The following is a 16,985-nucleotide window of genomic DNA, read 5'->3' as shown; positions in this document are numbered from 1 at the left end:
TCTTAGTCTAAACAAATCTAACCTTCATACAATTATAAAATAATCAAATAATTGCTTTACTATAAAGTTACAGTATATTATTACAATCACCAGAAAAAATTTTAAACAATACTACTGAGATTTTATCCTTAACAGAAGATACAAAAGGGTTTTCTTCTTGACTTTACTAATAATAATAGAGTATTACAACATAACTGAGGAACTTTCAGAAAGTCTGTTGCTGGTTCTAATGCCATAAAGCCAGTGAAGAGAGGAAGGTTTTCTCCTTGGTTTTAGATTTCAGGGTGTCTAACTTAAAAATTGTATTAAACCTCATACATTTACTCCTAATAATATAAAAACAGAATATTATGAATATTTATGAAAGATCATCTTTTATAATCACATAAAATCTGATTCTGGAGATGGTTAACTGAATCCCATTTAGCTGTTTTCCCCATGTAGTAATGGTTTCATTAAACAACTAGTTTCTCTGATCAACAAAGTGAAGGTTTATTTGTAGAGCTGAATATCAAATATATTTTTTAGTGTTTTTTGACAATTTATCTTATCTGATATCTTGATGAATGTTTGTTTGTTTGTCCCGTGTGCGTTCCTATACCATTCATCTGACTGTTACTTTCATTCATCTGATCAAAACTTTGGTGAGTTGTTGTAACGAGATAGACCGTTAGCGATAGCTTTTCGCACATGGCAAATCCACGAATATCCGGCACTACCACAAACAAACATACATTCATGGACGGTAAAGACATGTGCGCAAACGGAGAAACCGAGATACATGATATTCGGTTTACAGACGGACAGAAAAGATAAAGCTACAAAATCACTGACGCTCTTCGATATGTGCGAATTGGTAAACGTTCGTCTGTATTTGAATTCGCAATACTATCCGTACGACAGTATACAGGGTGATGTGAATATGATGTATGAAATGTTCGCCAGCTTTCGGTCCGGTTATTACAACAAACAGGACGACGAGTGACCCGCTTACAGTTTGGCAGATTTCAAAGCCAGTGTACCATTAATAGTTATCGACTGTTCCCGTCAGAACGAATCGCTTAAAACAGGAACAGTAGATGTGCGTATCGATTTCAAGACCAAAAACAATATACCCGCTCACACGACCGCCTACTGTCTCATTATACATGATAGCATCGTCACGTACACTCCGCTTACCGGAATAGTGAAAAAGGTTATGTAATGACGGAAACGTTTACATTTGATGATGAAAAAAGATGAACTTTCAGCATCACGATGGTGCTGCTGGTCGTTTAAGTGGTGGTTGGTAACATTGGGAGTATTTAAAACAGGCTTATTAATCGGATTACTTGTGTCAATATTATTTAACATCTACCCGGTACCATGTCCGAATATGAAACCGATAAGATGGAAAATTATTTTCTCTTCGTCACAGCCGTCGGTAGCGTTAACATGGTGTAATTCATCGTACCGTGGAAGCGTTGTCCATTTTTTACAACAATACCGTATCATCATCTTCAAAAAACAAGTCTTCTGATACTGTTAGTAACATCACTGCATCACTACCTTCAGAAAAAGCAAGGGTGTTACCAACGGTTCATGTTGCTAACACGAGATTCTCATTACCAAACGTAACATTACACGACAAAATCGCATTGAAGAAAACCAAAGTGAATGTTACGTCATCATTACCTTCAGCAAAGGCAACAGTGTTACCAATAGTAAATGCTACTAATACCAATATCTCATTACCTAACATAACGTCACATGTACATAATGATGATGATTGACTATGATGAATTTTTAAAAGAGGAAGAAGAAACTGTGGAGGGGGTTACCCTCACCACTTCTACTTTGAAAGTATAAAAAGGCTTAATCCGACTGCGCGCATACAAATCAGTAGTTGTTGGGCATCCGTCATGGAAGGAGGAGGTTCTTATTCGCCAGACGACAAAATCGTATGATAAACCTTCTTCAGTTGAACAGACGATCCCAAAGACCAATAAAAATAAGAAGAACAAGAAGGGGGATAAGGGGGAGGAGAACGGAGGGGTATCCCCCACCACCAACATTGTGATTTCGTAGACATCGTCGGTGGTTACACATCACGGTGACTTCATTCACGGTTGAGCAATCGTCATGGAAGGAGTTATCGAGTATCACGGCTTTCTCGGCAAACGAGGTGAGTTTATGGTTAAAGAACTTGCTGTTGTCGGTAATGGATGCTATATGATTCTTCAATTTTGATCACCGTACCCAAAGTCCGAGATGACATCTAAATACAAACGGATGGCCGATGGTTGGAGAGGAATTTTGATTGGAGACAAAATCGATTGGAATTACGGCGAAATCGTATACAACGACGATATCATGAAGGAGTTATGTTCGCAGTTTGCCACGATATACACCAAAGGGCTGGAGAAAGTGGAATTTTTGCGTCGGTTTCATAACGATGTTCGTCAAATACCGGACGACGTACCGAAACCGAAATGAAACTTTATCGTAAATTGTCCGTACCACACCGCGCACAAGCCGAGTGGAAAATGTGCGCTACAATCCGGTTGTTTATACATGGAGTGGTTGAAGTTGTGTAAAAAGCCGTTGGATCTTGTGAGGGAACACAAGATCCCGATCGTTTGTGAACACAAACGCAGAAAACAAAGACGAATTGGCAAAAAACGGTTATTACTATTCCTTTAACGAATTGTGTGTAAAATGTTGTTGGTGTAACGAAAGGATGGATGTGCATCACCACTCAACTCGTTGTCAAGACTGCATCAAGGAAAACGTACCGCTTTCGTTTGAACATGTTGTTCTACGTCGAGAACCGCTGTAGAGCTCAGTCTGCTGCAAGATGTTGATGAATCAACTCTTTGGTTAGAGATCACAATTACAGTTATAGCCTTCCATCTTGGTTTTATGCCAGGAATATTATTTATGCTTGAACTGAACTACTTACAAAAGTTTGCAAAAAAAATATATATAAAAAAAGATTCGAGTGTTTTACAGTAGGCCTATTGGGGAGAGATTTCACTCATGTAAAAAAAATCTCAACGCGCCACGGTTAGTACCTCGTGGGTGGTGTGGAAACGTAATCAGATTTTTTCCCCTTAAAAGACCTCCCGATGTACAATTCCATCCGCAGTTTAGCGATGGATGTTGATATAGCCGCATCGGTGTGGACGATTAGATTTTTTCCGAATCGACGCGTAAGAACGTTGCGTCATCTTATGAAACTTACAACCGCTGCGTTTCCACACGCAACAAGTATAACCCCAGACCTACACCGTTTCAATACCGTTAGAGTGGTTTTCAATTACGACGCTGAACTTTACAACGGATTACAAGAATATTTAGACAGTTTAAAATTCGATACCGTAGACGGAATATGTGGACATTATATTCGTTATAGCGGGGGGGGGGGGGGGGTAAGGTATAATATAAAACCACAAAGTAGTAGACAATCATTCAAGCCTTAACGATGGAAGTGTCCACATGGATGGTGACTTTCTTACCGACTAGTCCGATAACAAATATGACGCATTTAAAGGATATACTAACGGTTCAATTTCCGATTTCAATAATTACAGAAACGTAGACTTTACCAAATACCGTACTTTTAGGAATACCGTACAAAAAAAAACATTCAAGATATTGAAAATGAGCTGACAGATATGATTGATTGGATTGTGGTGAGCGAGTGTGATATGAACATATTTTTGACAAAAAAATAAAAAAACTTAACGAAAGAATGGCAAAGACCAATCGTAACTTGAACGATTATAAAGAGATATTGTTTTTCTGTAAAAAAATTATCGGATTTGTATTAGCGATGGAGAAGACTTTTACCGATTCGGTTAACGAATTGAAGTTTATTGCATCGTATATTTGTAAATATTGTTTTATAATGCTTGTCACTCACTCTGTTCACTGTGGTGGTGATGATAATGATGATAATAAAACACATGCTATCGATTGTAAGAAATTCGACTATTGCGGACGTGGACTACCAGAATACTTGTGTTCGTGCGATTTGATTATTGAAAACGTAAAAAGAATGTACGCTATGGTACGTGCAAATAAATACGAAGTGTTATGGGAAAATCCGTTTGCCTGTAGAGTTATTGACGGTAATGAACCCTACCGATTACTTTGCAAAATTGCTAAGGGGGTGTGGAGGGGATATAAATATCTACACGGTACCATCGTTAACAAATCATTTGAGTGTAAGCTCTGCGGGTGTGATGATAGATGCCATATCATTTGTTAACGCTTTCAATGATGAAGATTGTTTTCTCAACAAAATACCGTGGAAAAAGTTGTCCGATCTTCATGTCGGAGTAGACTACGTATTGTTGGATATGAGAAAGGTATTTACATCTTTATATGAGTATCGTATTTGCGCCATATTGTACGACACCGAAGCAGATGAACTTGGTTACTTTCGAATCTATTTACCACTGAAATATACAAATAGATTTACCGATGACGAAATGACCGTTGTAAGACATCATCCGATGAAATTAACTTACTGCAGAATGAAAGAAGACGGCTTCACTGAAGATTAAAAAGTAAGTTTGTAAAACTATACGTCGAGTGTTTATAGGCCTCTCGGGGAGAGATCACTCGTTAAAAAAATCTCAACGCTCCATGTTACATACCTCATGGGTGGTGTGGAAATTGTAACTTTCATTCACTTGTCAGACCTTACGGTGTTCACTACTAGCGTTTGTTATGTCTATCAAGGAAAGAAAAGTACGCGAATATATGACTGGTGTTCAGTCATTACAAGCATTAAGCTGGCAAACAACTCTTAATATTATTCTAACGCATAGTAGAGCAATTTACTATTATTCGGATGAAAGCACCATAAAGAAAGATCAAACGTATCAATTTTTAAAACGATATAGTGCGTTGGTACCGCAAAAGTTTTATTTCGTTTGTGTTTGGTCTTATCCAAATTTTGAAGAAGAAGACGATGTATTTGAATTATCGATGGCATTAGATAATTATATATTTGGTGGATTGGCAGATTACGTGACCGTAGTGGACATGTAATGTGTAAATAGTCCTTTTAAGGACTACAACACTTAACACAAACAACGTCATCCATGGCGTTGGAGGCGTTGGATGACGTCATCCAACGTTTCCGTTGGATGACGTCATTTTTGACGCCGAACCCCTATTTCCGTACTATTCATATACACATTTTTTAAAATGAAAAGTACATAAAATTTTATTTCACTAATAACTTCTGTTATCTTTTCTTTTATTGTTATTATAGAATTATTATATATCTTTTTATATATATGTATAATCAGAGTTTAATATATATTAATAAATCAATATATTTAAGTTAAAAAAGGTTAAAAATCATCTGATGTGAACACGATATGACTTCCTTTTACGCCTATTACGTATACACATATTTAAAAGTGCATTGAATTTTATTTCACTAATAACCTCAGATTTTTTTTTTTTTTTATTGTTATTATTGGATTATCATTTATTGTAAAGTTTTTTTTTACAATCACAGGTTAATAATTATTAATAGATCAATAAATCTAAATTAAAAAAAAAAAAAAGTTAAAAATATAAAAGGAAATGAAGTCGGATCAAATCGATGTGTCTTCCCCTTGTAAAATCAAAATATTTCATTAATTAAAATTTTATTTAGCTTTAATTCTGGAACCAATGAAAATAATGATATATCGTTGAAAAGCTCTCATTGAGAGCATTACTGCAGTTAATAAAAAGTTCAAAATCCAAATTCTTTTGTATTTTGGGCACTTTTGGTTCAATCGATTGCAATCAAAAGAGGAGGTGCACAACTAGATGTTACAACAATCCTAAATCAAAAATTTCAACATCTTGCGGCTAATCGTTTTTTGAGTTATTGCAGATACATACGTACAGACATCACGCCAAAACTAGTCAAAATGGATTCAGGGATGGTCAACGGATATTTCCGTTGAAATCTGAAAACGAAATGTTTCGCGATCACAATATTTCCTTTACTTCGTACAAGGAAGTAAAAATAGGGGCTTTTGTTGATAAACACCAAACTTAAAAACTTCATATTTTTCTTTTATAATTTCTGATACTTTTAACAGTTTTTCAAGTCATGGTTGTTAATAAATGAGGTAGCTGAGGATCAAGGGTCTCAAATGGATTCCAGATTTTTAAACTAAAATTTTAATTTTTTTTTTAGAAATTTATATACGACATAACTTTGATGATAAAAGAGTCATTCGGTTAGTCTGGAGACTTAAGCAAAATGTAGGCTAACATACAACATACACCTTCCTGAAATTTCTGCAATTTTTTTTTTTGGTAAGGTGGTTTTAAAATGTCGACATTTGCAAAATTCTCAATACACAAAATTTTAGCCGTCAATATTGTTTCCTTTTATAGCTGATGCTGCTGCAGAACAGTCCCTTTGCTTTGCTGAGAAGTTAATTTATTTTACATTTGGCAACGGAGTTGCATAAATCGTTTTAACCGTGACGACCTATATTATTTCAACTTTATATATTTATTTATTCTCATTTTCATGTAATTTGCTTTGTATGCATGTCTGCATTGTTCTTTATTAGATTTTCTCCTAAGCAAACGTAAAAATTTTTATTGAATTCAATTCCATAATACCGTCACTTTGCCGAATGATGTGGTAGAAACCTGTCATGAAAAATAATTCTGGTTCGTTGTGTTTAGTGTGAATCATGTCGTATTAGAATAAAGCGTGTCTTCTTAATGTTTAACAGGAGAATATTCAGAAATATAATTGTATCCTCTAGGAAGCAGCCAGAATTCTCAATTACCAAAACGAGAGACCATAACGGTTCTTATTGCCATTTGCTCCAGAAGAGGTTGTGGCAGTCTTCAGAATGACTACGGGTCATGACTGCCTTGCAGAACATCTTTTCAGAATTAAAATCATCGCTCCTGTATGTGTTACGTTTTGAATTGAGAACACTTAAATGTAGTAAAGAACTGACTGATTTTTTTTTAGAGATGTCTGTACTGGAAGGCCACAAATCTAATGACAAGTATCAATAGATAGAGCATTGAATATACAAATAGATTAAATAAATAATATATGTATAGTTAGTTATATTTATTAATTTACAAAAATATTGGTCACAAAGAATCATATTTACCTCTGCCAAAGATCTGACAGTCTATATTTACAACTTTAAAACTCATTTTGATATAAAAGTATTAATTTTATTATAATTAATGAGGATAAAAGTAAACTTCAATGATTTTATTCATATCTATAGTTAACATGGTTTTCTGTTGTGCTACTGCAGAATTCTCTAATTCTGTTGAATAGATAATTCAACAGATAGCATAAGATAATTATTAACATTATTAACTTATGCTAATATCGATATAGGTAACATTGTGAAAGAAGGATTTATATCTTTTTATGAAAGATTTATGTCTTATTACTGAAAGATAAAATGACAACCATCTGTTTACACTCAGTTAAATATGATTTTAACCAGTTGTTAAGTAGCTCCCCTGATTCCATAGTTATTACGATTTGTCATTTTTAAGTACAGTATGCATTTCATGTGTGTAGTTGTAAGTAAGCTTATATATATGTGTATTGTTAATATTTACAACTAATGATTCTAATAAACATAAAATACAATTACTTTTATCATATTTTATGAATAATACTAATTAACACATTTTTTGTCACTTGAAAGTTTTATTATAAACTAAATGTAACTTTTTATACTAAATTCAAAAATACAATCAGGATTTTTCAATCATCCACAGTTTTTTGTGATAATATTTTGGAAATAATGCTTTTGCAAAATTTTACATTTTTTTAGGGATAACTTATTTACTGTCACTGAATGGCTTCAATGGCACATGGCACCTTAAAACCTTATGGTAGGACTGAGAAGGGCTGTTTTTGCATTAGCTCCGAGAAGAGCTGTTGGGTCAGGAAGCTGGTCTCTGTTTGTAGTCAGGGAGTTGCAGCTCATCCATCGAAATCAGTTGGGTCAGTTGGGCTGGCAGTTGGGTCCCCATTACAGCCAGGCCAGGGCCAGGGAACTTCTATCTTTTTCTTCTTGGTCTTCTCCAGGTGGTAGTCGATGAACTGAAACTTCACTCTCATGTACGCTCTTTTATTGGAGCCTGCGAGTGGGAGATTGGCACAGTCAGCTAGCTATGTGGTGGGAGTGATGCTTGGGCAATCATGTACGTACACTGAACTGACATCTGTGTGCTGACATCCGAGCTGCTGTCGTTTTGTCTGCTGATGTTAAATTAGGCATATATGTGGTAACAGTACATAAAAGTATATTTTAAATAACTACAGAGTGAGGAGTACAATCAATCATAACATTATGAAATACACTATCACTGTATTTGCACGATGATTCATTTACCTAAGGTTCTGTCATGTTATACAGAGCAGTCTTCTGTCATACAATTAACATGCTAATATTGTTTAAACGTTCGCTGTTTATGCAGGTTCCATGGTTTCAGCCTGTTCTGTGATTTACAGTTACAATATCAGGTATGTTGTGTTAATAAATAAACATTCCATGGAAGTGTGTAAATTATCTGGACAACTTTTATGTGTGTAGGGATTTGATGTTTGAAGAACAAAGATGAAGTTTGACTTTTATTAGTTAAAATATTTATGAGTTATATATTGGATCTAAAGTTGTAGATCGAGATAAGAACTGGGGCCCTCATATATGCAGTTCGACCTATGTGAATCATCTAAGACTGAGCTAAGGTAGTTATTAAATGTGTTTTGTCATACTGATGGTATGGTATGAAACTAGAACATTTTTCACATTGTTATTTCTGTATTAAAAAAAAAAAAACTAATAATTAAAAAATCCCAACACCCAGTGCAGAACCCAAATTTACCATCTGCTAAGATGGCAGATGACACTGGCATAAGGCTAGTGCCTCATGAATTACCTGCACCGCATATCCTCCAATACATCTAATTTTAGAAGATGATTCAAATATGAGGTAGCCACTGAAGTTTGACTAAGGAACAAGATGACTCCACTTTTGAAGCATAATTCTACATTCCCATTAACCTCATCTGATAACTCAAGAGGAATTAAAATCTTTTTCAGAATTTGAACTTCTCAAAGAAACAAGCTTTTGGGATCTAGATTGAAAGACTGGAATTTTCTCCTTACTGACACTAAAATATGTTCGCATAACTGTCAGGAAGAGTTTCAAGATATATATTTTGAAGAAAGTATTTTATTGTATTATAACAATATTTGTGCTGTCATGGATGCACTTCATCATGAATATAACTCTACATAATTGAGACTGTTCATTGATTCTGTAAAAATGATTTTTTTTTTTGTCCTGCACAATGAAAACAAATTTCCTTTTGTGCTGATAACTTATGCAACTAACATGACAACATGAAAATCCTGTTAGAAAAAATTCAGTACAAGTACCATCGGTCTGTACCTTTTGATTTAAAAATTATTTTGTTATTGGTTAGCAGCTCTGCAACACTAAATTTTGTTGGTTTTTGTGCAAATAGAACAGCAGGAAAAAGAAAAATCACCATATCAGGAAGGAATGTCCAAAACATAAAGCATTTATGCCTGGACAGAAAAATGTTGTGCATCCCCCACTATCAACTCAGAAATGATTCTTTCATCTCCACTCCATGTAAAATTAGAGCTTTTCAAAAACTTTGTTAAGGCAATAGATAAAAATCCTACTGGATTTCATTCATTGAAATAAAAATTCCCTTTTGTTAGTGATGTAAAATCAAGGAGGGAATTTTTGTGGTCCCCAAATAGGAACTTTGATTAGAAATGGATAGTTTAAAGAACTGTCCAAATTTGAAAAGTCAGCATGGAGATCATTTAAATTATTATGCAAAACATTTTAGGAAATCATAAATCTTCAAACTACTGCAATTCTGAGTGAACTATTAGTCATATAAATGTTGTGGGGTGTAATATACCCTAAAAATTATTTTCTATTACTCACACCTGGATTTCCTTCCAGACAATTTTGGCACCTTGCTGATGAGCATGATGAACAATTATCTGTGGAAAACAGCTACCAGCGACAGTGATGCACAAGAATGCTCGCAGATTACTGTTGGAAACTAAAGAGGGATGTCTAAATACCAAACACAAAAGGAAAACAACTAACATTGGTATGGCATTTTTTCATATGCCACCAATTTACACCAGGCTGATGATCATAGCTGTTGATGCTTGCTTTTACTGACATATAAAAAAATGGATGATGCAGAAAATCTATTTAAATAACTGAATTCAGTATGAAATTTTTATTAGGATCACATATTTCATTCCTTGTATGAAAAAACTTGTTCCTCAGTGTTATTGGTGGTCTTGAAATAGGAGATTTATATCTTATGAAATTTAGGATGTTTGGTTCAGGATATATGTTTCGTTATTAATATTTACTAAAGAAATAAGAGAAAATATTTTTAACATATGCTTTAATTTATGAAATGAATTGACTGTTTTGTACTACACAGTGTAAATAATTTTCTAATGCTTACAATCTAATTATCTAATAGAGATATAAATGGGCAAATTATAGATCAATTTTTTTTAATCTATAAAAAATAAATAGATTATGACAAAATTATATCTAAGCACATGAAAATGGAAATGCAACCCAAATACAGTGCTAGCAAATATGTGGTGCAGCCCACTGCGAGAATGCACATCCATTACGCTCAACATTAGCTTGCTTAAGTTAGAATAGTTAAAATATAGTTAATATTGACAGATAAAATCTATTAAGTTAATTTTTAATCATAATTATAATAATACATCATTTTTACCAAAACAATTGTTATAGAATCTGAAAATATAAATTTAGATTAATTTCTTATTTAATTTTAATTAAATATTTATATTTACATCAAACAGTCAGCCATTTAATTTTATAAAAGAAAAAAGAACTGATACATCTCCGAATTGTTTACTCCTTGTAATCTGTATTCTAATAAAATCAAGAAGGAAACAAGAAATTCGCCATACTGAAGTATTACAATCACATTACTTATTTTCTTTTCTCTGTTGTCTACGGCTCAATTTACAGCCCATAGTAAATTAAATGGAGTTATTGAATATCTAAATGTTTTTGCAAATAATTTGCTGCAATCTCTGTACCACAGAATATGTAGACAAAGCCTTAAATAGTGGCTAAAGTTAAAGATGAAGCCTGCCAATGAAGCCACAATTCTTATCAATGAACAGTCACAAAAACAGAGCACACAATTTAAAAAAAAAAATTTTTTAATCTCGTATTATGCAATATCCATATAAAAAAATTCAGGCTCCTTTCTAGTTGAAAAATATTACTTGATTTTTTAAGCAAGTAATTGAAGACCATGTAATTTACAAAAAAAAAGTTTCCTGTGGAATAGATGTTTTTACGTTTTGTTTTCACTATAATGGCAAAATTTGAGCCCTACTATTAAAGCAGTTTTGAAAGTTTTAAAGGAGAATTTTGGTTCCAATTTCAAGAGAGTTTTCTTGAAGTTAGTAAGCTCTTATAAGCAAGTCCTTGCCAAGAAAACTAAATGGAATGATGAAAACACAAATGGGGAAGTATCAAAGTAGTAAAAATTGGAAGGAATAATGTGTTGATTAGCTGTTAAAGTGGAGATTAACTGGCCATACTCTTTCAAAAGAATCAAATGCCATTGAGGAGAAGAGTTTAGAGTGGAATCCCTAAATGTAAGAGGTAGAGGTAGATTACACATGAGATGGATAAGAGTAACATAGAAGGAAGGATACAAAGATTTGTGAACAATTGTGAAGTTAGTTGAAGCAGCTGCAAGAAAATAGGTTCAAATGGCAATCTTCATGGAGGTTCCAAACTGTAGATAGGAGTCCACAAGAAAAATAGCTTGTTTCAGAGGCAGCCTGAAGTAATCTTTTTGAACAAGAAGATGGGCTCATCAAAGATGTTTAAAGAGATATATAACTTTCAGGTGGCTTTATGAAATAAAAGGTTTCATTTAAACTTCAGAAATATTAGGGAAGCAAAGAAAATATTACTTGTTGCTGATGGCAAGAATACAGTCAAAATTATTTCAGACTCCCTTAAGAGTGAAAAAATAGTTACAAGGAGAGATTCAAAATGAAAGAGGCATCCAAGAGTAATCGTAAATGACACTGATTGTCATCCAGCCGACAAAGAGCTTATGGTTCTGATTAGGGATCAAAATCAGAGCTAGACAAAAATTTCTTTGTCCAGAAAGTCCTGTGGTGGAGACAACTAGATTGTGTCATCTTGTGGCAGCTCTCAGATCCTCATCATGTTTATGTTAGGTTTCATTTTCAAAATTTACATCTTAATGTTGAGTTCCTATTTCCAATATAGGGACCCTGCTGAACATCATTTAGGCATTTGGGACAAAATCAACAGATTTGTAAGTAATATTCTGATTGTATTGGGTGTGTATGTAAATGAGAAATCACTTTTGTGGCATAATGATTTCACAGATAACAGAGGTAAATTGGTGGAAGGATTTATTGCTCAGCATGGTGGAGGTTTAAATATTTCTGATAAGCTATCCACATATGCTGGGATGGTGGATGGCAGAAGACTGTTTGATGGTACTAACATCAATGTCACTGTCAATAGAGATATTTCCGCTAGTGTAATGATTGTTCAAGTGATCATCATCGGTTGATAGTTATTCAGATTATTGGTGAGACAAGAGAGTTTTATAGATGTGCTGTTCCTGTTCAGTAGGGGTGTTTTCTGTATAGCACAGGAGAGCAGATTGGCATAAATTTGTCGATATGCTTTTGGTAAGTTTCATGTTTTGGAATGGAGCCTAGCGGCTATGGAGTTAGAAGACTTGGTAGAGAGGTTATCTTTGGCACTCACTGACGTCTCAGTGAATTCCATTCCTCGCAGTTCTGGTCGAAAGAGAATTGCTCCATGTAGACCAGAGTTAACTACTCTAAAGCAGTCTGTAAGCCATCTCAGGTGAGCTTCTCAATGTGAGGATGACCTTAAACAGTGAGCAATACTGATTGTAGAATATAGAGATTGTAGGTCACTTTATTTCCATAAAGTTAGAAAGGCAAAGAGAGATCCATGGTGTTTTTTTGTTAAGGAACAGGGCAATAAGGACCTGTGTGGTGTTGTATACTGAGTCTTAGGATACAAACGGAAAAAAATCATTCTTCTGTCTTCCCTCTCAGTCCAGCAAGATGTTGTATCTGACAGAACTGAAATTTTAAGAACATTATTAGATGAGATCGTAATTTAAACTATAAATGCCTATTAAATTTAGTAGAAGTCTTTTCTTATGAATCATTGTTTATTTTCTTTATAAGTTATTATTCTGCTATGCAGTCAAGATAATATATTGTATTATGTTTACCCACAGAACTTTACTATGTCTTTCTATGTTCATTTGATGCATATTTTATGAATTCAACATTTAACTATGATAATAATCATGTATTCATTCCATTAACCAACCTGCTATTTTTCTGAACCTATTTTGGAATTTTCCAGTTATTTTCCATTTTATTATTTATCATCAGTATACTAATAAAGTTATTAGGTGTGTTACATATCAGAGCAAAATGAAATAGATGATCATTTAGGGTATATTTAGTACAATGATTACATTTGTTATTATGCTAGCACATTTTGTTCTTTCTTAACCTAAAATGAATCTGTGATTCTTTTCTCAATGTACATACTTTTTATTCCAAAAAACTTTGAATGCACTAAAATTTTATCAAAGTTTTCTGTACTTCCTCATTAACAGAAGGATGACAGTGTATGAACTAATTCACAGTGCACCTTGAAAACAGCTATACAATTTTCTTATAAATTCTTTAATAGGTTTTTAGAAATTTTGTATACTAGTATTGAACCACACTAACATACTACAAAAATAAAAATGCAAGAATGTGTTTCCAGAAGGAAATTTTTTGTCAAATTACATGAGATATGTTGTATCAGAGTTGACTATGTGAAAAATCTAGTAAAAATTGTATACTTTCTTTATTAATATTACTTTTATTATGCAGTGTATACTAATTAATTTAGAAAAGAAAAAGCTTTAAAATTAGCCGATCATCTGATTTTTGTGATTACTCATGATGAAATATGATTCATTAAGCCAGGTTTCATCCCATTTTATGCATTATAGCTGTTAATATGGAATATTTTAATAAAATAACTATTTGGTATATAATAAACATACAGCTTCTATATCAGTGAAATCTGAGATATGTATAGATATGTAATAATAAATTATATGTATTATCTCAAAAATAATACCCTGTTTTAATTTATGGTTAAAGATGTCTAATTGGCATTAGACATCTTTGAAATGAACAAATATTTTTTGATCCTAATCACACCTTTTTTGTTTTTGGTTGTTACAGATTCTTTAAAAGAAAATTACATTGATAAAACTTACTTATTTATTATGATAAAATTTGCTTGATACAAAACAAATATGTACATTATAGTTAAACAAGTACGAAAATTATGTACTAATGGTAATGATTTTTAACAAATTATAGCATGTAGTGAATGACCAAAATGATAATTAGTTGCAGTTTTCTAGCAATTGTTGGTCAATGTTACAAACAAAATTTAAGAAACTAAAATTATATTGTCATTATTTATAAAACAACTAAAATTAAAAATAATTTAAAAAAATTAAAAATATCATTGTAAGCAATTAGGGTTTACAATTCATAAAAACAATATCTTCCATATGAATAATTTTGATTAATCTTTACATTTCTGTTTATGCTTGCCATCTAATAAACAATAATTCACCTATATTTTATATAAACCACATTAACTGTATAAAAAGTGTTCTTTATAGGAAAAGCAGTGAAGTTACTGTCTTTTATCAGAAGTAGACTGAAGGCAGACTCTTATGGGACGTAGGCAACAGATGAAAACTATAATGAAATTATATTTTCTGAGTGCTTTAAGTTATTGTTCATTTTTTCCTTCTTTTGAAGAAAACAATGATTGAAAAAATTATTATTTAATAAATAAAATTTAAGGAATCCAGAAGTAGGAATCGAGAAGCATGTTTCTTTTAGCACAAAAACAATCAGCTTTGTCTTCATCCTGTGAGCTTGTGATCTCAGCACTAAAATCAGAACAATTAAATAAAATCTTTTAAAGGTGCAAGGCTATCAGTTTATCATCTATTATGAATATGGAATCAGTAGATAAATAATATTAAAGGTAAATAAAACACTCTTATGGTTACTACAGATACTGTAGAAAAAGAATCTGAGGAGCTTTGTTGCCTGTGTTAATGTTCTTATACTCTTGTATGAATTATATTATACAGAATTCACGTATGGAAAGTCATACCTTGTGTAAATGCCAAAAGCATGTACAAGTATATGGTGAACTATTTGTATAAAGTAGATGACAAATAAATGTACAATCAAGTTGAAAAATGAATATTAAACTGAAGCTTTGACTTTTTTATTGCTAGGAGTCCCATGCAATTTAAGATCTTGCCTCTTGTTGTTATACAGTCGAAGAGTAACATAATAAATTATTTCAACCAAGCTCAAGATGCTGAATCCACTGCAAAGTCCTAAAAGTCCACCACAACCAGCTAAAACAGTAAAAATTAATCTCACTTTATAAATGAATTAAACAAGTTACAATAATTATATAGTTAATAATTAAATAGTTAAATAAGTTACAAATTAACATTGTCTTACAGTATGACATACAAGATCAATAAATAAAGTAATGAGACTGGTTCAGAAAAACTTTTTATTTACAATCCAATTATACATGGACTCCATCACCTTTGAGATAGTTCCCTTGGGAAATCACACAACACTTCAAACGGTTTTCCCACTAATATAGCAGTGTTGGAGCTCAGAAACCGGAATATCCTTCAGATGGTCGGTTATATTTTTTTAATGTTTTCTACTGTTCCAAAATGGTGTCCTTTGAGGTGCTTTTTTAAAGTCGGGAACAGAAAAAGTTGCAGGGATTCAAGTCAGGCGAATAAGGTGGTTGAGGAACTACAGGCATGTTTTTCTTTTTCCAAAAACTCGTTAACTGAGAGTGCAGTGTGATAAGGTGCATTGTCATGAAGCAGCACCATTGTCTTTGATGGCTGGTCTCATGCGGGCAACTCTTTTCTGCAGTCTTTCAAGAATTCTCAGTAAACATATTGATTTACAGTCTGTCCTGTAGGCAAAAACTCCTTATGGACAATGCCATTACTATCAAAGAAACAAATTAGCATGGTTTTGATTTTTGATTTGCTCATTTTTGCTTTTTTGGGACGTAGTGAGTTTGAAGTGTGCCACTCCTTGCTCTGGGATTTTGTTTCTGGGTCGTACTCAAATATCCAAGATTCATCACCAGTAATAACATTTTTTTAGGAAATCAGGATCAGTTTCAATTCACCCGAGAAAATCACAGCACACTTCCACCCTGTTGTTCTTCTGTTCAACAGTGAGGTTTTTTTGGGACCAATTTTGCACAAACTTTTTTCATGTCCAATTCGTTTGTAAAAATTTTATGCACTGTGGTATGGTTCAAATTCAATTGTTCTTCAATCATTCTGACATTTAATCGCCGACCGTATTGTATAAGTCTCTGACTCGCTCAACATTATCATCACTTTTTGACGTTAATGGTTTTCCAGAGCGTGGATCATCTGCACCTGATTCCTGGCGATCTGAAAATACTTTAAACCACCGAAAAACTTGGGCTCATGACAGAGCATCATCTCCATATGCTCTTTTCAATTTTGAAAAAGTTTCAGTAGAATTCTCATTGTTGCTAAAATTAGTATCACTCCTTTTTCATTTTTGTAATGCACAACAAAATCTAGTTTCATAAAATGTTTGTTTTTGTCTCATGTGGCAATAATAGATTCAAAATACTAATACCTAATATAAATCATCAGCTGTTCATATAACCATATGTTTACTAGTATCTTTACAGTGTTGCCACTT

The 16,985-nt window shown here is 33.1% G+C and overlaps 1 protein-coding gene across 1 annotated transcript in view; it reads right to left on the bottom strand.

Annotated features, from left to right (window-relative positions):
* Nucleotides 1–10,463: 10,463 nt before the first annotated feature.
* Nucleotides 10,464–16,985, bottom strand: part of LOC142329374 (pickpocket protein 28-like) — a 102,787-nt gene continuing 96,265 nt past the window's right edge. The window contains exon 11 of the mRNA XM_075373913.1: nt 10,464–15,619. Coding sequence (XP_075230028.1) covers nt 15,462–15,619 — 158 coding nt within the window. The 3' untranslated portion in view covers nt 10,464–15,461. The remainder of the gene's footprint in view (nt 15,620–16,985) is intronic.

The sequence above is a fragment of the Lycorma delicatula genome, chromosome 1 (assembly GCF_047948215.1).
Source record: "Lycorma delicatula isolate Av1 chromosome 1, ASM4794821v1, whole genome shotgun sequence".
NCBI lineage: Eukaryota > Metazoa > Arthropoda > Insecta > Hemiptera > Fulgoridae > Lycorma > Lycorma delicatula.
The sequence above is the reverse complement of the archived record's forward strand: the minus strand, read 5'-3'. Positions and strand labels throughout refer to the sequence as shown.